Source organism: Euphorbia lathyris, chromosome 4, assembly GCF_963576675.1.
Source record: "Euphorbia lathyris chromosome 4, ddEupLath1.1, whole genome shotgun sequence".
NCBI classification, from domain to species: domain Eukaryota; kingdom Viridiplantae; phylum Streptophyta; class Magnoliopsida; order Malpighiales; family Euphorbiaceae; genus Euphorbia; species Euphorbia lathyris.
In genome coordinates this window covers 84,177,558-84,199,253 of record NC_088913.1, presented here as the reverse complement: position 1 = coordinate 84,199,253, position 21,696 = coordinate 84,177,558, and the positions used below count along the sequence as shown (strand labels likewise).

General features: G+C 33.9%; 1 protein-coding gene across 1 annotated transcript; it reads right to left on the bottom strand.

Annotated features, from left to right (window-relative positions):
- Positions 1 to 12,710: 12,710 nt before the first annotated feature.
- Positions 12,711 to 13,833, bottom strand: LOC136226966 (LOB domain-containing protein 12). Its single transcript, XM_066015677.1, has 2 exons — positions 13,671 to 13,833; positions 12,711 to 13,165 (listed from the first exon to the last, which is right to left on the bottom strand). Exons 1-2 carry the CDS (start codon positions 13,824 to 13,826, stop codon positions 12,791 to 12,793), a joined length of 531 nt encoding a protein of 176 aa, XP_065871749.1. The 5' UTR covers positions 13,827 to 13,833; the 3' UTR covers positions 12,711 to 12,790.
- Between the last annotated feature and the right edge of the window lie 7,863 nt (positions 13,834 to 21,696).

Here is a 21,696-nt window from a genome sequence, read left to right as displayed (position 1 = left end):
CCTCTGTGCCGGAATCTACCAAGGTCACCTCACCGAGCAAAGGAAAAACTGGCCAAACCTCCTCTGGTAAGGGAAAGCCTGAAAAAGTCAGGACCTATTCAAAGGTCTTCGAAAACGTCCGAGAATGGAAGGTTGAACCCTCAAGATGGGTATCTGAAGCCTTCGTACAATCCGAACAACCCTTCTGTGAGTGGATTTCACAAAATGGATGGACTGAGCTGTTTTCGATTAGGGATCACACCTATCCTGACCTGGTAAAGGAGTTTTACCACAACCTTCGCGTTGCCAATGATAACCAGGACTACTTGGTAACCGTGGTGAAAAAGAAAACCATCTTCATCAACCCTCTCTACCTAGGAAATTTGCTCAAGTTAAAAACTGAGGGAGCAAGGCTAAGGAGATCTGGAGATCAGGATGGTACTGGGTATGAGGTCAACTTCTGTAAACCTGTAGGCCACTCAGGAGAAGTCTCAGCTTCATCAATGGGTTAGCACCAAAAGATGGCTCATTATCTACTGAGTTACTTCATCTATCCGAAGATTAACTGCACCACCTCAGCAACAAATTTCGAACAATGCTTTATCTGGCATATGCTGACGTACAAGCCGATCAACATGCCAGTATTTCTCATTGCTGGTTTCCAAAGGAGTACGGGTACTCTAAGGCTTGGATCACTCATCACCAGGATCCTCATTGATCATCAGGTAGACTTAACTGATGAAGAAACAGCTAAAGGATCTGAGATCACAGCGGCTTCGCTGAGAGCGTTGAAGTTCGATCAACCTCTAAAGAAGGGAAAAGCTGCTGCTGCTGCTGCTGCTTCAAGTGCTGAACAGCAAGCTGAGGAAACTGCTATCCCAAAGAAAGGGAGAAGGACTAAGGCCCCAGCTTCCCGGAAAAGAAAAGTTGTTGAGACTCCTTCTAAAGATGCTGAGTCTCCAGCTAAGAGGCAGAAGTCAGCTGCTAAGTCAGCTGAGAAAAGGAGCAGGCAAGATGAGCCTGAAACTGAGGACACTAATGAGTAATCTCAGAAGAAGCAGAAGTCTTCTACACTGACTCCCCTCGATGCTATCCCTACTAACATTGTTGTGCCTGGTGACTCTCACTACACACAGTGTTTAGGAACTGTGTCTGAGGAACAGGGAGAAGAGGTACAACTGGATGATCAGTTCATCTCCCAAGTAGAGGAAGAACTAGATGGTGATAGTTCAGAAGAAGACGAAGAAGACGAAACCAGCGGTCAGGATGACGCTGAGGACAATGAGGAGACAACCAGTGAGGTCGCAGCTGAGCAAGCCAATACTGGGTTGGCTGCTGGAGAAGAGCAAGAACTGGACCAACACAATGTTGATCAAGTCCAAGAGCACACTGACCTCCCTCATCATGATCAGGAAGAAACTTCTCCTTCTCACTCTGGCAATTCTATTCAAGCTGACAATCCTCCCACTCCTCCTTGAAGAAGAAAACTCATCAAGGCAAGTCAGAAAGAAGTCAGTGAGACTCCTGTTGAACTAGCAACTCTTCCTACCTTTGCCATTCAACAACCAACCAAAGACCCCTCTGCCCTAAAACTTAGATTTGTTGGGAGAAAACCTCTGGCATCCATCGAAAAACAAGCCTCTATTTCTTCCCAACAGGAACATGCCGACCAAAATGCTTTTGCCACCTCAATAAGTCAGGTTGAGACGAGTGCTGACAATACTGTCCATCCAAGCATTATGCTGACTCCAAACACATATGCCCCCGTCAACACTGACAGTATTCGAGTTTCTACTTCTCCAACTCATCTATCTGCCAATCAAACTCGTCCTCAAATGAACCAAGTGCAGATTGAAAACACCATTCCAGTCACTGACCATGTCATTCCTTTGACTCCTCCTCCTACCGGTCACACTGATGTCACTGAAGGCTCTCAAAGCTATCTGAATGCCACTGAGTCCGGCAAAAGAATAATCGACTCAGTGCAAGCATTGATCAAAGACCTTCAACAATCCACTCCTCCTGCTGCTGGGTCTTCAACTATTGAGACTACTCAACTTTCCCAGGTCACTCAGCTTCTCAACGAAGTTAAGGGATTCAAGGACTTGCTGAACGTCATCATCTCCTATCAAACACAGCAAGCTAAGCAGGATTCCATCGCCAAGCTGGCCGAGATCCAGCTGACAATTGTGCAACACTTAAATGCTCTACAACAGCAAGTACAGAACTTGTCAGCTGTGAACCCTGGATATGCAACTTCTGATGAGGTAAAGATACTTTTTGCTCAGCTTCACACCGAGCAACTCAAGACAAATGAGCAAATGGTCTCTTACTCTTAGAGCTCCGTAGAGCAAATTGGTGAAGCTGTTCGACTGCTAAATCTGAACAAGCAGGAGATGGACACTGACCAAATGAAACAAAACGAAATGTTGTCCATCACAAGGCAAACCTTCAATCACATCCGGCACACAAATGTTCAGCGTTAGTACTTTGACACCTACCTACTCAAAACCTTTCATCAAGTCATTGCTGGACTGACTGATGCGCTTATTTGGATTGGTAAGTCTGAAGCTTTCATCATCAGTATGATAAGCGCTGCCGAACTTAAAATACCTGATGAAGTCTCAAATCAGGGTGTTGCCATTTTTTATGGTGTAAATGAAAGCGTTGACCGACTTAAAGCGCTGTCCAACGAACTAACCAGGGTTGTCTTAACCGACAGCTTTAGAATTCCTCCTCCCGATGCTGACAAAACGGGGGAGAAAGATCAAGCGAGAACACCAGCAAGAACACAGCATGGGTCAAGTCAGTCCCAACAGAAGAAAAAGAAATAGATATATAGGCTAGCTCAGTATAGGCTAAGTATGTAGTCTGTATTTCTTTTTGCCTATCTTTGAACTGTTGATTGTAAACACTGACTATCTATTTTGAATATCAATACTTGCATCTTCCGTTCAAAACTCTGAGTTATGAATTATTTGTATACGATGCTGTGTATAATGTTATTCTGTGTCTTCAATTAAATCAGCTATGCTTAAAACTTATAAAACTTACTGATTAGACCCAATACTGATAACATGTTTGACATTGACTTATATGCCTATATAACATTGTCTTATAGAACTCATTGAACAACAATTTACTCAGCGCACTCTAAATGATTAAACCTTCCGCTTAATACTGAGTAAATAGAATATGTTACATAAGCTGACCTATATCTGAAAAACTGATCTTAGACTTACTCGATTAAACCTTTAAATGTTTAGAGTAAAACTAAGTCAGTAGCTCAACCCTGACGGGGGAGTTTGCTAAGTTATAATAGGTCAACTATCATGGGGGAGCTCAATACTGAGTTCCTCGCTGAATAGTTTTGCCAACATCAAAATGGGGGAGTTTGTTGAAACACCTTTCCACATAATTTTGATTTGACAAAATTGTTTAAGTATAATTGAAATACATATTCTAAACACACTAAGTTTAAATGCTTTGATTTATTCTACTAATGTGTTTGTTCAATGTTGAGTTAAATTGTTTATAAGACACAAGAATTAAAAGGCCCAAGCCCAATACAAGTGCCAAAGCCCAAGTCAAACAACTCAGTACAACCCGGCCCGCGTTTGTCAAAACGTTGTCGCTTTGGACAAAACGCAACTCAGCGAAAGAAGGATCTAGAAGACCTTTGAAAACAACTTCAAGATGAAGCTGCTGAGTAGACTCGACAAAGCGTACAAGACAGCAGCTGGCTAAGGAAAACTTCCAGACAAAGTACTTCCACTTTGGGTAAAGTTCAGACGACACAGTATACTGTCTAGTTGACTTTACCATAAAAGGAGAGACAGTCTGCCAAGCTGACCAAAAGCTGACCGAGGACAGAAGATACACAAATCTGATTGGCCGAGAGCTCTGAGCAAGTCAGGATGACAACGACAGGAAGCCGTTTCCCTCCAACATTTATTTCGAAATTCGAAATGACCGATACCCAAACGTCTCTATAAATAGAGTGCCATCAGAAGCTTCAACGAACTGAACTTGATCAAGCCATTATGCTGACCAAATCTTTACGCAAAGTTCTACAAGCAAAAAGCAAAGCAACCTTACACTACATTCAATATCTTTTGTGTAAAAGTCTAGAGTGATTATTCAATCATCTAAGGTGTCTTAGCAAATCATTGTTTAAGACAAACACTTATCATTTCTAGAAAGTAGAAAGGAGAGGCTGAGTACTCGGTTATAGTACTCAGCAAGAGATTAGGATTGAGTAGAGGTATAGAGGAAGGTACTCTTGTTATACTCAGTTGCTAAGATTGTAAAAGGTTTGAGGCTCTACCTTTAAAGAGCTCAGTAGAGGATTTGAAATCTCGGAACGTGTTCCGGGGACAGGACGTAGGCTTGGAAGAAGCCGAACCTGGATAAATCTACTGAGTAACGTATTTCTTACCTTAACCTCCTTATCTATATTGCTTGCTTAAATAACCAAAAACTGACCAAGTAAAGAGGTCAAGCTGAGTTGTGCGCATCGAACATCTGAGCTCAGGAATAGACTTTAAGTGCTATCTCCTGACTCAAGTCAAGAAACTGACCTAGTCACCAGTTGACTAAGCCAGTATCTTACTGATTACTCAGCACCGCTGTTAAAACCTTTTCTCTTAAGAAAAGAAGTTTGCCCAAATTCTTTAAAAAGTTTAAATAGTTCCTAACCCCCCCTTGGAACTATACTTGTAATATTATAAGGGACCAACAACCAACTCCACCACCATCAAGCTCAATTCTAGCCTCTGAGATAAATGCTGCTCAATTCACATACTTGAATGCTACTGAGTCAGGACGATGAATCATTGCCTCTGCTCAGTCCTTGCTTCAAGATTTGAATCCTCCTCAAGATGATGCTACTAGATCTTCTCATGCTGAGTCCTCCCAACTGTCTGGTATCACTCAGCTTCTCAATGAACTAAGAGGACTCAAGGATCTTGTAAGTGTTATGACCACCGTTCAAACTCAGCAACCCAGGCAAGACCAAATAGCAAAGCTGACTGAATTGGTCCTCACAATGGTGAACCATCTGAACTCGCTTGAAGGCAAAATCCAACAACTGTCGGAAGTTAATCCAGGGTATGCAACTTCCACTGAGCTTCAAGGCTATTTTGCTAAGTTAACTGCAGAACTGACCAAATCAAGCGCAACTGGCAATCCTGAGTATGCTACCTCTGCTGAGTTACAAGCCTGCTTTGCCAAGCTAACTTCTGAACTGACCAGTACGTGTGAATTAGTATCTTCTACCTCTCAGTGCACCATTGACCAACTGAGTGAAGCGGTAAGTCTACTTAACGTCAACAAGGCTTAGATGGATGTTGACCCAGTCTCCAATGGTCAACTCTTGAGCTTTTCCCAAGCAATTATGAAGGCAATGCGCATCAACAATGCTCAGCGCATGTTTTATGACTCTGCCATGCTGAAGATGTACCACCAATCTTTTGCTCAGATCACCAGCTCGCTCACCTGGCTTAGCAAATCACATGAATGCCTACTCAGCATGATTAGCAGCTCTCTCCGGATTCCTCGCCATGTCCAAGATGACAGTGTACCTGTAATTGATGGCTTGCGTGAAAGCACAAAGAGGCTCCAGCGTTACTCAAATGTCCTCTCCACTGCTGCTCGCAACGATACCTTCCTTTATATACCTGATGATGGCAAAACGGGGGAGAAAAGCCAAGACGGAACTCAACTTGCAGGTAATGCCTCAGGAAGTAAAGATAAAGGCAAAGGAGTATATCGAGCTGACCATCAAGCTTAGGCCAATATGAAGGAAAAGAAGAAGAACTAGATATAGCTTAGTCAATGTTTAGAACTTAGCATAGAATCTTTCCTCATATGTTTTTGCTTAATCTATGACAAGTACCATTTTCTCAACCTGGCTGATAAAATTGAACAAACAAATTAAGAAGTAAAACATACTCAGTATACATTAACACTAAAATACTTATGTAATAAACTGAGTAACACCATACTTCTAATATTTTTGAAAACTGACTTAAATCCAATTAGCTCAGATCTTGAAAAATCTAATATTAAACTAAGTCAGTATACACAAATGTCTTAAGGTTAATTCAATTAAATCTTGGAAGGTTTAGAATTAAGTTAAGACAATATGTGCAACCCTTACGGGGGAGTTATTTCAAAAATAAATCAATCATGGGGTAACTTATAACTGAGTTCCATAATTATGTATTTTGCCAACATCAAAATGGGGGAGTTTGTTGAAACACCTTTCCACAAGATTTTGATTTGACAAAATCATCCATGATTAAGAGGCAATTAAATTTAAATGCTTTGATTTAATTGTACTAATGTGTTTGTTCAATATTGAGTGCAAAAATATATATATATAAAGTTAGACAGGACAAAATTCAGCATAAGCCAAGCTGAGTGGAACGGAACTCAGCATGAAAGAATAGAAGCTGAGTGGAGTAGAACTCAGTATCAGAAGTCTCCTTCAAAGTTGCCAGAACGAAGCTGACTAAATTAGAAGACTCCTTCAGAATTGTATAAATAGAACGGAGCTGACTAAGAAGGAACTCAGCATGGAAGTTGAACATTCGAAGATAACGAATGGAGCTGAGTGACAGTCAGGATAGCATGAAGGATTCGTTCACTAAAGGACAAAGTCTGCTAATCTTCTGCACCAATAATTGAAGCCTCGATAATACACAGAAGACTAATTCCATGAAACATGGGTCAACGGATTATTGGTAAAAGACAACTGCCACAAAAGATAAGTTTGTAGGAAGAAGACAAGGCTGACACCTGAAGAAAACAGATGACAGGATTGGCCTACAAAACTGAAGCTGACCAGAAGCTGTCTACTAAAAGAGCCGTTTTGGAATCAACGGACACACCAAATTCAAACGGTCTAATCTCCAGAATTCATCTATAAAATGGACAAGGATTTCACTTGGACATTAGCCGAATTACAAAGAAGAAAAATCCAAGAGAGAAATCTTCAAAGCACTCAAATACAAAGATCTTACACCAAATCTTCTATTCTTTGTGTAAATGCTAGATTGATTGTTGTGTAATCATCAAAAGTGTTCTTCTGTTGAGAGAGAACAAGTTTATCAATTGTAATATTGAGAGTGTATGCTGAGTGCTTGGTTGTAAGCATTCAGTGGTAGAAAAATCTAAGTGCTGGGTTGTAGTACTTAGTAGGAGCTGAGTAGACGAATAGAGGACGTACTCTTGCATACTCACTGCCTTGTAAAGGGTTTGTGCTCTACCTTGAAAGAGCCCAGTATTGGATTGAAAATCCCAGGAGGAACTGGGGACTGGACGTAGGCAGAGAGGCCGAACCAGGATAAGTCGTGCTGAGTAACTTCTAAACTCTTTCTCTCAATATATATATATATATATATATATGTGCATGTGTTGCTTGTGATATTTACTCAGTATATAAACTGTCAAAACTGAAACTGAGTAAATTTGAGTGCTGAGTTGGAAGCTGACCTCTCAAAAGTCAATTCCCAACTCTCAAGTCAAGCAGTCTTAGTCAGCATAGAACTAAAACTGTCTGACTAATCAATCGGCCGTGCTGACCAACACGCTGAGTTAACAAACTCTTAAAATAACATTAAGTCAGCATAATTAAAAGCGAAAAAGTTACATTAGTTCCTATCCCCCCCCCCTTGGAACTAATTACTAGGGACCAACAGATTCGGCCTCTATTTGGTCGTAAAATGCATCTTAAGATTCAAATACGAATCTGATTCTCCCGCAACACCTATATAAACAATTCTCTATTATCTCTCTCTCACAGTTATAATTTACTCATATCTCATATATATATGGTTGTAAGCTAACTATTAAACTCTAAAATATCAACTCCAAGTCATACTTAATATCAAGTATGTAACCCATATCACAAAATATCACATAATTTGCAAATTTTCATACACCCAATATTTTACTACCCATCAAATCCCATTGCTACCCCTCATTAGCTCGTTACTCAATCCTCGAAAAATTTCAAATTATTTCTTAGCTTGCACCAAATATCCATATTCCTCAATTACTATCAATTATTTCTTAGGTATCACCAAATATCGATATTCCTCAATTACTATCAACCTTAGGTCCGAAGAATTTAACCTAGCTCTGATACCAAACTGTCACACCCAACCCTAGACGGCCTCAATCGGCATCGGGCGTGAAATAAAAAGATCATAATCAACACTTAGGAGTCTCCAATTTATCCCAATATCATAATATCATATTATATTACAATTGAAATACTAAAGTTCTAACCATAATTTTAACAATAAGCAGCCAACTTCCAAATCTCGCCTAATCGGTCGGTAACCTTCTCTATAGCATGTACTTTCTCATCTAAAAATATTAAAACATTTAAAAAGGTGAGATAAAAATCTCAGTAAAAAATCATCAAATTCATTTTGTTCAATATAGATATATATTGAAACCAAAAACATATATGTATATATGTAAATCAATCAAATTAAGCCTTAAATCAGCATAATCAAGTAAAATCTGAAATTCACATAGAAACATAGTCAATAGCTTCATTTGAACAATAATTTCACAATAAAAAGTAAAATCGTGAAAAATCCCAATTTTACAAAATTCCTGCATAACCTTAAAATATCAATTTCCGAAACTTCGTTGATTATATATATATCTATATACATAAGACTCAAAATATAATTGATAGTTACTTACCTTGGCTACTAATCGAAGAAAATACAATTGATTAATTCTCCTCTAAATTCCGTTTATGAGGTTTCCCTCCAAACACTGCCGAAACTCAAAAACTCTTCGGTTAGGACTTAGATCTATGTATTAAGATTCTATAGTTTCAATTTCGAGTGATTCGGACGGTCGAATCTCCGTAAATCAAAGAACCGATGGAGAAACGGTTCAGAAAAAATTGATGATGAAAATGAAAATGAAAGAAAAAGAAAATGAAATGAAAATGAAATAGCAGATAGTGATGATGGAGTATACGATATACTCTGCAACATTTGAGAAAAACTTGGTAAATATCATGTTTGATCCTTCATCTTTATATAATCTTTTAAAACTTATTCTAAACTTTTAATTTACATATAAAATATCGAATTAACTCCAAACTTTTCCTATAGCACCAAATTAACTTCACACGTCCAATAATTATAATATATACTAATATCAAAATATAAATTTTCGAAATTTAGTCACGGAGGTGACATATATTGTATTGAAAAGCATATATAAAAATGTAAGTAGACATGGTCCTAGACTATAGCTAGATACTTGTAAATTAATTATTTATTTACCCATAGGATTGAATCCCTACTTAAAGCTATGAACTAATTTTTTATTTTTATTTTTTATATAGTGAAACTAAGATTTTTCTTGAAAGAAAAAAAAACAAGTAAATAGAAGCTACCAAAAAGTGGTGGATTTTTAAACATTATAATAATAATAATAATAAGTTACTAAATTTGACTTGGAAAAATGCTAGTGCATTAAACAAAACCCTGGAGGAATCTTTTTCTGTCTGTTGTTTCCTTCTGTTTCTTTTCTTGTTTTATTTTTCACAAACTATATTATAATACAGATACATAATTGTATGAAAATGATGGATTTAGAAAATATATATGTTAAAATTACTAATTTGCCCTCATTAATTTCTTAAGAGATCAATTAATGTTTAAACTCTTATTGGATAAGTTTGTAGACACTGTTACTGAAATTTTAAATCAATTCCATAAACATTATTTAATGTCTATATTTATTGGATTATACCGGCCTTAATAATAAACCTTAGACACTCTCTTTATTTCAAATATTCACTCACTCTTCATTTTCAATATTGAATTCAGTTCATTCTTTGCTTTCATCTCCATAATTTGAATTACTCCCGACGATATTCACTCCGGACCGGTCTTACAGGTCCATCATCTTTTGTCTGGTTCCTCCCTGAACCAATACATTATATATCGAGAGTCGGCTCTGATACTAATTGTAACAGTGTGACTAATATCATGTAGAAATTGTCTACTTTAGCTCAAATCTAACAAATCGGGCTTATTGTTTTAAAACGTGCCTACATGTATTAGATACATACGTTACTAATAATCATTGCCAATTTCTCTCATTTTTCAATATGGAATTCAAGTAATTCATGTCTCGTATCTTGGGGTCACTCCTTACTCAGACCTTCTATCCCGAGCACAATATTGTGATAGACTGATATAGGGTGCTTTAATGTCTTTGGATGTTTAACTGAAATTCTTTTGGTTCCTTTACTGTGAAAAATCATTTGACTCCTTGAATTTATAAAATGTCTTGCTAGCTTCCTAAACTTACTTAGAATGACGTATTGACCATATGGATTTATTTAAAATAACATATTGGTCTTCTCAAATTGCTTAAAGCACCTTGAACTAGTTAATCATATCATTTTATATAAATTCATAAGGCTAATAAGATATTTTGTAAATTTAGTGAGTCAGTTTGCTTTTGGATCAAGTTCAAAGAGCTCGTGATGTGATGTATTAAGCTTCAAAATTATTTTACTGGAATAAAATGTAAAAGTGATTTTATATATTAAAAAAATAAAAATTCATGAAACTTATTCTAAATTAATGTAAAATTGAGTGATTAAGCACTTCAAATCTCCAATCCGTCCTTTCGGATTGAAAGAAATTTTCCAGGAATGATATGATAAGTGTCATCAAGCAGATTAAAGAATATTTTTCTTGTTGTTTAAGTTAGATCTCGAATTCAAGTCAGCAAACAGATCAAAGAATATTTTTTTTTTGTTTAAGCTAGATCTCGAGTTCGAGTCCTAGCATACGTAAGTTTTAATTGAGAAATGATCTATTTAAAAAATGCTTGACGACCTCGAACCGAAATCGGAAGTAAAAAAAAGTAAAGTACAAAACAAAAATTAGAAGATTTGTCTGTTGTTTGCATACTTCCCATGAACTGATCAGTAATCTCCACGTGAAGAGACTAGAAGAATCTGTGATGAATGATCTACAGATGCTGTATTTGATCCTTTTTATTGGTACACTTTGATTTTCAATAAAAACAATGAGAATATTGGAAGCCTCATTCATCAGATACTGCTCTATCTAAATATTATTTCATTCAATTTTATCGTATATATATATAAGACAAATTTTGTTGCATAAAATATTAAATACTTGGGAATTGGAACTTCTACTTCCAGTTTTGAAATTAATTACATTTGAATTTGTAAATAAATAATTAAAAACATTTTCAGTAAAATATATATCTAACTTTACTTCAAATTAAATAGGGATAAAATACACTAATGTTTGCAAGTTTTTGCCTAATTTTTAGTCAATGGCGGAGCAATCTATATAGTAATTAATCTCGTTATCTCCATCCCATTCCACTTGTACGTCATGTTAGCACTTATTAGTAACAAATTAAAAAATATATATATGCACATGAATTTTTATATATATAAGGCATAATATATCACCAGCTCCCTGAACTTGTCCAAAATGGTAGATTGGATCCCTGAACTTTGCAAGTGTCTCACTAGCTCTCTAAACTTGCTTATTCCGTATCATCAGCTCCCTAAACTTGCCCATAAAAGTATATTAGCTCCCTGAACTTTGCACGTGTCTCACCAACTCCCTAAACTTGTTTATTCTGTAACAACTAAATACAAAAACTTATTAAACTTAAATTCTAAAAATACGTCTTCATCTATTCAGGAGGTAATTTTTTTACTTCTCCTACCTTTCAACTTATTATAAGAGTTAGTGTTGCAGGTTTGAGAGATTGAATGGATGAGAATCGACAGTTAGTATTATGGTTTTTGTATTTAGTTACAGAATAAGTGAGTTTGGGGAGTTTGTGAGACACTTGCAAAGTTCAAGGAGCTAATATACTTTTATGGACACATTTAGGGAGCTGGTGATGTATATACTAAACCTATATATAAAGTTATCATGTGTTTTCAACAAATCAAAAGACACTTACACATGAGATAATTCAATTTAACCTTTACAAAAAAAATTCACATATGCACAGCTGTCTTTGATCTGTTACTCATGATAAAAGATAACAAGATTTATCACTCTATATAATAGTATAATTATAATTAAAGGTAAAATTACTCTAACTTGCAAACGTTATATATGGATATAATTATACTATCTATGATGTTACGAGTAAAATACTCTTTAGCCATTAACGTTGGGGGTAATTTATTTTTTTACCTTATCCCAATTAAATGTTCATGGTGGGTTTTTCATGATCAAATTTTTTTCTCTAAACTTTGTTTTCCATCTCTAACCAAGTTTTTTTCCAGGAAAAGAAGTAATTAAAATAAAATTCTTGTAGCTAAATATTTTTTTTTCTTTCAAGGAAGTGCATTTTTCACTAATTAGTTAAAAGAATTTATGTCTGAGATTTATTAAAATTTGCATGTGTAATGCACCGACTATTCCTTAATTACTTTGTTTAATATATACGTTAATTACTTCATTAAAAATTAATAATAATTAAGAAGTTTCAAGTTTACTTCACTCTTCACATGCTTAGTTGACCTCTTCACTTACCATTGTTCTAAGCCACAATTACATAATATTTATTTATTTTTATTTTAATTATTAGGTTGATCAGTCTATATAATAATATACAAAAAAAAAATATATCTAAGTGTCCGTTTCATCTTCTTAATTAGGATTGAGAAACAACTATTTTAGAAGAAAAATTAGCTAGCAGTAACAGTAAACGACAACAACAGCTGAATTAAACAGATGCGGATTGTATTATTAAGTTAAGAGATAATGTCACCAAAAATGCTCTCTCTCTTAAAAGAGTCATGAATAACATTGCTAGAAGAAGCAAAATTAAGGTACTGCTGAGGAAGACCATTTTGGAGAAGATATGATGATGATTTTTCATGATCATCCACAGGATGATGATGATGAATAATCTGATGGTGATGTGGAGTAGGGATCACTGGTTCATTCTGCATCTGGATGCATAGTATCTCTGCCTGAGCTACTGCTAGTTGCATTTGAAGCTGAGAAACCTGGTTTTGGAGGTATGATATGGCTCCTACACATCCATACACTGGATCCCTAACTCTTGCATTCGCTTCGTAAACTAAACTGCTTACCGCATCCGCCCTTTGATGTATCGGTAACTCCTGTTCGCACATAAAAATACCCGAACTTAGTATATTCAAACCTATAAACCCTGCAGAACACAGCTCATCCAGCTGCGTCCTGCTGCTAAGAACAATATTTTTTGAGTTTTCTTATCAAAAGATACATATTTAAGATATTAACGAACCAATACCGATAAATTTACATTTAGGAATGAAACCTAGTCATCAAAAACCCAGCATGACACAGCTCATCCAGCTGCGTCCTGTTGGTAAAAACATTATTTTTAAAGTTTTCTTATCAGAAAATACATATATTGTAAGATATTAACGAACCAATACCGGTAGATTTATGTTTAGGAAGGAAACCTAGCCATCAAAAACCCGGCAGGACACAGTTCATCCGGCTGTGTCCTGCTGGTAAAAACATTTTTTTTCGAGTTTTCTTATCAGAAGATACATATTTAAGATATTTACGAGCCAATACCAAGATTTATAGATTAGGTTTAGTAAGGAAATGTGAGAGAGAGATGGATTAAGGAGAGACCTGCAACATTTTGCTGACATTGCTAGCACCGAAAACCTTGTGAACGATGGCGAACTTGTGGGGATCGTCGGAGGGGAAATAAGGGGCGAAAATGCAGTCTTTCGCACATCGGCGACGGAGCAATTTGCAGGAAGCACAAGGAGAGTTTCCACCCATATTTTTAAGTTTTGTGAGTTTGAAGCTTTTGGTGAGAGGAGAGAATGAGATGGGAGTGTGTATATTTATAATGACTATGAAATTATTGTTTAATTTAATAGAATATTTATTAAATGATATTCACACTGTTTTGGTATATAAATTAATGATTAATTAATTGACTTAATTTGTTTTCACTCATGTAATTAAACTATAATTAAGGTTAGATAAGAAAGTATATATTATATCATATGTACTTAATTGCATATTTGAAAATAGGGTTTTATTAATTAAATAATTGTATGATATAGGAAGAAAAAATAAAATAAAAATTAAGAAAACAAGTTCTTGTGGTTGCACGTTCTAGAGGATCAAAGCCAACGTGCTATTGATGATCCATTTTTCAAATTAAGGTCAATTTTCTTAAATTAATCAATTTCCTAAAACAAGTATTTTTTTTTTTTGTCAAATTTCTTTTAGAAAAAATGGAGTATATCATAATATAAATTTTCAATTTTTTTTTTTGGATTAAGAGTAATTTTTATTCAAAATGAATGATTAAAATTTAATTATTTAATCAAGGGTAAATTCCAAAAAAAAAAATCAATGTGGTGACACGAATTGTCAAACTGTGTTTTTTTACGACCAAGAGATGGTTGTGGTTCCTCGCTTTACTAAAAAACGATGATCTTTTAGTTTGACACTCTAAAAATGACTGTTAACGACGTCAAAATGAATGTTTAGAGAAAAAAACTCCAAAAATAATGATTTTTAATAATAAAAAACGTGGTTCCGTTGTAAATGTGATACTAAAAAATTTTTATTCTTAGAAATTTTTATTTTGATGTTGTTAATAGTCATTTTTAGAGTGTCAACTAAAAAATCTTCATTTTCATCATAATGAAGAACCTCAGTCCTCTTTTGGTCGAAAAAAACCACAGATATACGTTTGACAATTCGTGTAACCATAGAAGTTTTTTTTTAATTCACCCCTTAATCAATAAGTAATTATTTTTATAGCTTATTAATTAAATTTACAAAAATTTGAAAGATTGAAATTAACTCCACACATTTGCATCTTTGTCAAAAAAAAAAAAAAAAAAAAAACTTCTAATTAGTGCTACTAGCTAGTAACCTCTATGAAATTATTTACCTAAAACTAATAAAAGAAAAAGAAATAAAAGAAACAAGAGAGATAGTGTTTGACTAATTAAGAAAGACCATTTACATAGATGAAACATATAGTAGTTTTTAACCCTAAAATAGGGATACCCATTGACAATATATAAAGACAATTTTAGGATCCTTCCAAAGGCAAAATCTTTGAAACTTTATGTATAAATATTATTTAATCATTACTTTTATGAGTTAATCATCAAAAAGATACAAATTAATTTGGACCCTATATTATATAATATAAGTATTATGGTAAAAGATTTGGGGTATGAATTGACCTATCTATTTTTAAAGTCCGTGGAAATTATAAATTAATTTCGATTTTAATCTATTAAAAAAAGACTAAATTTTCACTTAGTATATAGAGTAATTTCTTTTGTTAGCTTGAGCTCCTCAAATATTAAAACACATAATCATGTTATTTATGTGATTTATATATCCACGTATATAAATAGAGATAAAATCTGAAATTAGTTTTATTAACGAAAACACAGTATAATCCTAACCCTAATTATATCAGACGGTATAATTTTAAATCTTATTAGCAAATTTTTTTTATTAGTGGATATGTAATTTCAAATTTTATTGGTTGGTTAGTATGGTGAAACACATGAGAAAAACTAATTTTATGTTGATGAGTCTTGAAATTGCAACGCGTTGATAAACAAGTTTATGTTTTTTGCTTAGAAACTAAACTCATTCTCCCCTAGTAATACTAGCACTAAATTTGTACTTTATCTCATATAAATAAACAAAAATTAAAATAGCATTAAATATCGGTTGCATCAGATATATTATTTTTATTTTTATAAGGAGGTGTTTGGTTACTCCTTTTCATGTTCCTGTTTTCCTTTTCAATTCAAAATGAAGAGTTTTAGGTGTTTGGTTAGTGACTTCTTGTTTGCTTTTTACACCTGAAAAGCAGCCTTAGGTGTTTGGTTAGTGACCTCCTGTTTGCCTTTTACACATGAAAAGCAGTCTTTTACAAAAGCAGAGAATCTCTGCTTTTTGGAAAATAAGTTTTTTCCAACAGCAAACAGCAAACCGTAACAGCAAACAGCAAGAAGCAATAGCAAATAGCAAGCCGTAACAGCAAATAGTAGGTAAAACAAACGGGCCCTAAGTCGTGTTGTCATATAATAAGTGATAAATTATAAATTTAGTCATATGATTATTGCAGAAAATGAATTTAGCCCCACATATAAAACAGTATAATCTTAAACATAATGTTTACCAGAAGATGCAATTTCAAACCTCATTAACGAAATATTACGTTTTTCTATTAGCAAAAAATGTGCTACTTCGGTAATAATACTCTCGACGAATCAATAAATTTTTATATATAAATTTTTTTCTTTACACTAATAGTATGCAAGACGATTTTTATTAATCGGGTATATTTATCGTAAAATTGCTCCCTATATAACCCTAATTAACCGGAAAAACAAAAGCAAGGGTAGATGTTGACCGCCGCCAAAGCAAACGGCAAGGGTAGGAAGTTGTGAAAATAAATGTAACCTTTCCACGTTCTATTTTGTCTTGTCTAGAATATGAAGAAGAAGAAAAAAAAAAGACCCAATTTTTCTTCTTCTTTTGTATGGAAATTTGTGCTTTTTATTAGTAAATTTTTGAGATTAGGGTTTGGGCATTTAAAAGGGTTATGAACACAAGATTCTCTTTTTATGAAACCCTAGCTTTGAAAGATAGTGACTCTACTATATGTGAATGTTTGTTAGCTACACACACACACAAACATTCACGTGTGAAACCTAACACACAAATTAAATCTCTCTTTCTCTCTCTACACTTTGTTTCTCTCTCTCTCTACTTATGTTTATGTTTGGCTTGACCTAATTTTACAGTAATTACAAAAAAAAAAAAATAGTCTTTAATTCATAATGGATCCTCTCCACTAATTTTCACCTAAACTTTTTTTATATAGTTTTTAGGACTGATTTCTCGGTTCGAGTCTCGCCAGACAACCTTTAGATAGATTATTTTCTAATTAAAGCTTTCTATCTATGTAAAACTCGAATTATTGAGATCTAGTTTAAGCGACTTGATGTCATTAACCACTCCAACCAACTTTAACTGGTCTTTTCACCTAAACTTGAATTAACCTCAAACATAAAAATAAAGGGAAAATCACATCGATCGCTGTTGAAATTTACTCATTTTCATGGTATAGTCATTGAACTTCATAAAGTAATATAAAAGTCACTCAAATTTACATTTTCTAATATTATGGCTATTAAACTTGAATTAACGTCTTAAAATGACTATCTCAACATAGAAAGATCCAAGAATTAAAGTTGTTTAGAACCACATTTACCATGAAACCATATTTTTTATTTTCCAAAATTATCATCTCCATACCTTTCTGTTTTTAAACATTTATTTTCTGTCTTCTAACCAAATAATACATAAATGATGACCTCAAAACAAAACAAAAAAAAATGAAGAAGTAAAAGTTGCTTAAATTATTATAAATTCTTGGCATTTTCTATTTTGAGTCATCAACGGTCATTTTTAACGTTTTAACATTTAGTGGTTATACTGTAAAAATAAGTAAAATTCAATATTGATGGGTCTAATTTACCGTAAAAATAAAGATGAGAAATGGAGAAATTTGTAGTTTTTTTAGAGAGAGACGTATTTATAGTTGATTACTAAAAAATTCAAAGTAAGTATAGTCTAACTCCATTTAAATAGATTTCAAACTATTTATGTGTATGTATTGATGAGTTTTGTTAACCTGTCAATCAGAAAGATCAAATAAAGATTTACAATAATTTTTATCATAGTATATAGATAGACTAATATTAATCCGTTGTTAGGAGTTTTTATATCAGGGAACAAATCATCCATAGGTTAAATACATCATTGGACACTGAACTTACATGGTTATCTTAAAATGGTCACTCAATTTCAATTTGTCTCAATAAAATCACTCAATTTTGAGTTTTGTCTTAATTAGGTCACTATGATGATTTCAATGATGACATAAGTGATACGTCAATACGAGACAACTCATATTTCTAACCGAAATGACACATGACATTTACATATGTGCCACTTGGCTATCATGTGTCGATTATTTTTATGAAAAAAAAACAAAAATTTAGTTTTTTCATAAATATACGTGACATGTGGCTGCCACATTTCGTTTCGGTCAGAGATTTGAGTTAACTCATGTTGATGTGCCACCCATATCATTATTTTGATGCGTTTTAACCACTAAAATCGACGGAGTGACCTAATTGAGACAAAACTCAAAGTTGAGTGATTTTATTGAGACAAGTTGAAGTTGAGTGGCCATTTTGAGACAACCATGTAAGTTCAGTGACCAATGATGCATTTAATCCTCCATATCATATTAAAGATCTTTAATTCACATTTGAATATGTATATTATAACCTCGCTTATAAAAATATAAAATTATAGATGCGTGTGTCCACACTATATAATGACACTATTTGGTAAAGAGTTTTTTGGGATAAAATTAGATGTTTGAGCCACTTTAGAGGTTTTGACTAGTCAAACTTCTAATAGTGGTGTTTAGTGAAGATATGTTTGAAAAAGAGTTTCTTGAATCCAAAAGGCTAATTCTGACAATGCTGGTTTTTAAAAGATTTTTCAATTAGTTTATTGTTCTATCTCTTTTGAATGACATTTTTACCTCTAATTACTACCATTTAATTCCAAATAAAGTTTTTTATCATGTTCTTATTTATCATTTTACACAAACAACTATTAGTAATCAGTTAAATTTTACCAAACTTAACTAGTGAAATCATTAGTCGAATCAGTTATTACGGTAACTATTAACAATTATTTGCGAAACAGGACCGATGTACATTGAAAGTTTTCCATTTGATATGAAAACAGAATCTGTAATAATTTTCCATCCACTTGTGTGACATTCGAACTAATATTAGTCTGTTTATCACACAAATAGATTGATGTTAATTAGTCTAATTTGTGATAGATAGAGTGATAGAAAATTTTAGTAATTCTCTTGTTTGCCTTTCTAATCATGTGACAATGCCAAAATTGATATTCACAAAAAATTGAAATCTATCCTAAATGGGAAAAAATGAAATTAACCACACAATTGTGTGGATTTTTCAAATAAAACATATATTGGGGGTTATCATGGTAAACCCATTATAAATAATATCATTATAATGACCGGTCTAAATTGGATGGCGTCAAAATAGATAATTTCAATAAGGAGCAGCCTGAGATATAAATGAACTGAATTCTATATGGAAAATGGAAAGAGAGTGACTGATATTAATAAGGTGTATATTCAATATATTTTTAAATCGTGAGATCCAAGGTGTTGGATTTGAACTAAAGCGGATAATTATATGTTATTGGTCAGGCTGTTATAATTAGTATCAGAGTCGGGTTGTTACAATTGGTAGCCAGTCGACTCTCCACATACCATGTGTGGTTTAGGGACGAACCAAGCGAAAACTAGTGGACCTATAACGACACGGTCTGGAGTGGATGGTGCCGGAGTAGAAGGTCTGAACAAGGAGCAGCCTTAAAAGATGGTTATAGGAAACGAAATAAAATGAATCTCATGTCGGAAATGAAGATATAGTGATTGTGACTTATTAATAACGTGTGCATTCAACACGTGCAAACACGCTTTAAAGCGGTAGAGTAATAAAAGCTATTTATCTGTTAAATTTTTTATTTCATTTGATTCTTTAACTGATATTATTTTTATTTATTTAATATATTATATGATTTAATTATATTATAACTATTTGGTACGTAAAAGATTACAATTATTTTGACGGGTAAATTACACCCATGGCCACTGAACTTTACCCATTTTCACATTATGGCCACTGAACTTCATTTCTTCCCGGTATGGCCACTGAACTTTACATTTTTTAACACCGGTGGCCACTCAATTTTAACTAACTTCTCAAAATGACCGTTAACGATCGTTAACGACCTCAAAATGAAAATATTCAAGAATTAAAGTTGTTCAGAACAACATTTACCATGAAACCACATTTTTTATTTTCGAAAATCACATTTTTTGGAGCTTTCTCTCTCTAAAAATTCACTTTCTCTCTCCTAACCAAACAACACCAAAATGACCTCAAAACGAAAAATTTCAAGAATTAAAGTTCCTTAGAATATCATTAACTCTTTGGATTTTTTATTTTTAACCGCCAACGGTTGTTTTTAGACGTTAAGTGGCCACCGGTGTTAAAAAGTGTAAAGTTCAGTGGCCATGGGTGTAATTTACCCTATTTTTGACATACTACACCAACCGGAATCAAATCAAGTCCTTGTCAGCTAGGTTCCCAAATCAAGATAGAAGATTAATTCGAAATTAATAGCAACTAATTAAAATTATTGAATAATTATGTCAATTTGATATAATTATTTCTTATAAGTATTTTAGGTGTATTTTAGGTGGCTAGAAAATTCACAAATTGGTCTCTCGTGATGAAAAAGATATACATGTCTTATTCAAAAATCACTATCAAATCACTTAATACTAATTACAGTTTATTTTGTTTGTTTGAATTACAAATTGTTAAAAGATGATATAAATAATTCATTAAAAAATAATAAACTATATATTCCTTTCAAAAAAAAAAAAAACTATATATTAGTCACGGCTATGTTACTGTATGTACTTTGCTTCATGACATTCAAATAATTGATAATTTAAATTTTATACATACATAATTAGTTTGTTTTTTCTAGGCATTACATTCATTTTAAAAAATTTAAAATCAATTAGAACCTTAAACTATCACAATCATCAATTAAAATCTTGAACTAAACAAAAATCATCAATTGAATCCTTATGTTATCCTAAAATCAGAAACCGTAACTATTTGACATGGACTATAATAATCTCTCTGTTGGCTCAAAATGGATGGGAGAAGAGAGTCTAAAATTGTTCAACCGAATAATTTTCGATGAGGATTCAATTGATGATTTTTGCTTAGGATGTGGACTCAATTGATGATTTTTACTTAGTTTAAGGACTTGATTGATGATTTTGATAGTTTAAGGTCCTAATTGATTTTCAAACTTTAGTTTAGGGACCCAAATGGATATTATGCCGTTTTTCTATTTCCGATTTCTCATAAAAAAAACTCAAAGTTCAAATATTTAATTTAGGGTAAATTACACCATGGCCACTGAATTTTACCATTTTTAACGTTATTCGAGTCTTAGGAGCAGCCTCTTGACAAATAAATTGGCAGGGGAAGGCTTGTCCCCAGTACACCCTTATGGTGGGACCCCTCCCCGAACCCTCGCTCAGCGGGGACCGTAATGCACCGGGCCGCCCTATGGCCACTGAACTTCAATTCTTAACGTTATAGTCACTGAATTTTACCTTTTTTTAACGTTATGGTCATTGAATTTCAATTCTTAACGTTATAGTCACTAAACTTTACACTTTTTAACATCGGTGGCCATTGTGACCGTTGACCAGGATTTCTTACCTTTGACTCTCCTTTTTCACCGGGTTTCTCTCTCCTTCCCTCCTTCTAAAATCTAGAATACTCATTTTACCATTCTCCTCCATCGCCATTAGGACTGTAAACGAGCTGAGCCGAGATTTGGCCTGCTCGAGCTCGGCTCGACAGTTTCTTATCGAGCTCGGTTCGAGCTCAATTTGCTATTCGACCTCGACTCGTTTAGCAGCTCGATTGTTCACGAGCTG

Coding starts and splice junctions, on each gene's coding strand:
- LOC136226966 (XM_066015677.1), bottom strand. CDS start 13,826: ATGGGTGGAAACTCTCCTTGTGCTTCCTGCAAATTGCTCCGTCGCCGA. Junction 13,166..13,670: donor ATGTCAGCAAAATGTTGCAG/GTCTCTCCTTAA, acceptor ATGTGCGAACAG/GAGTTACCGATACATCAAAG.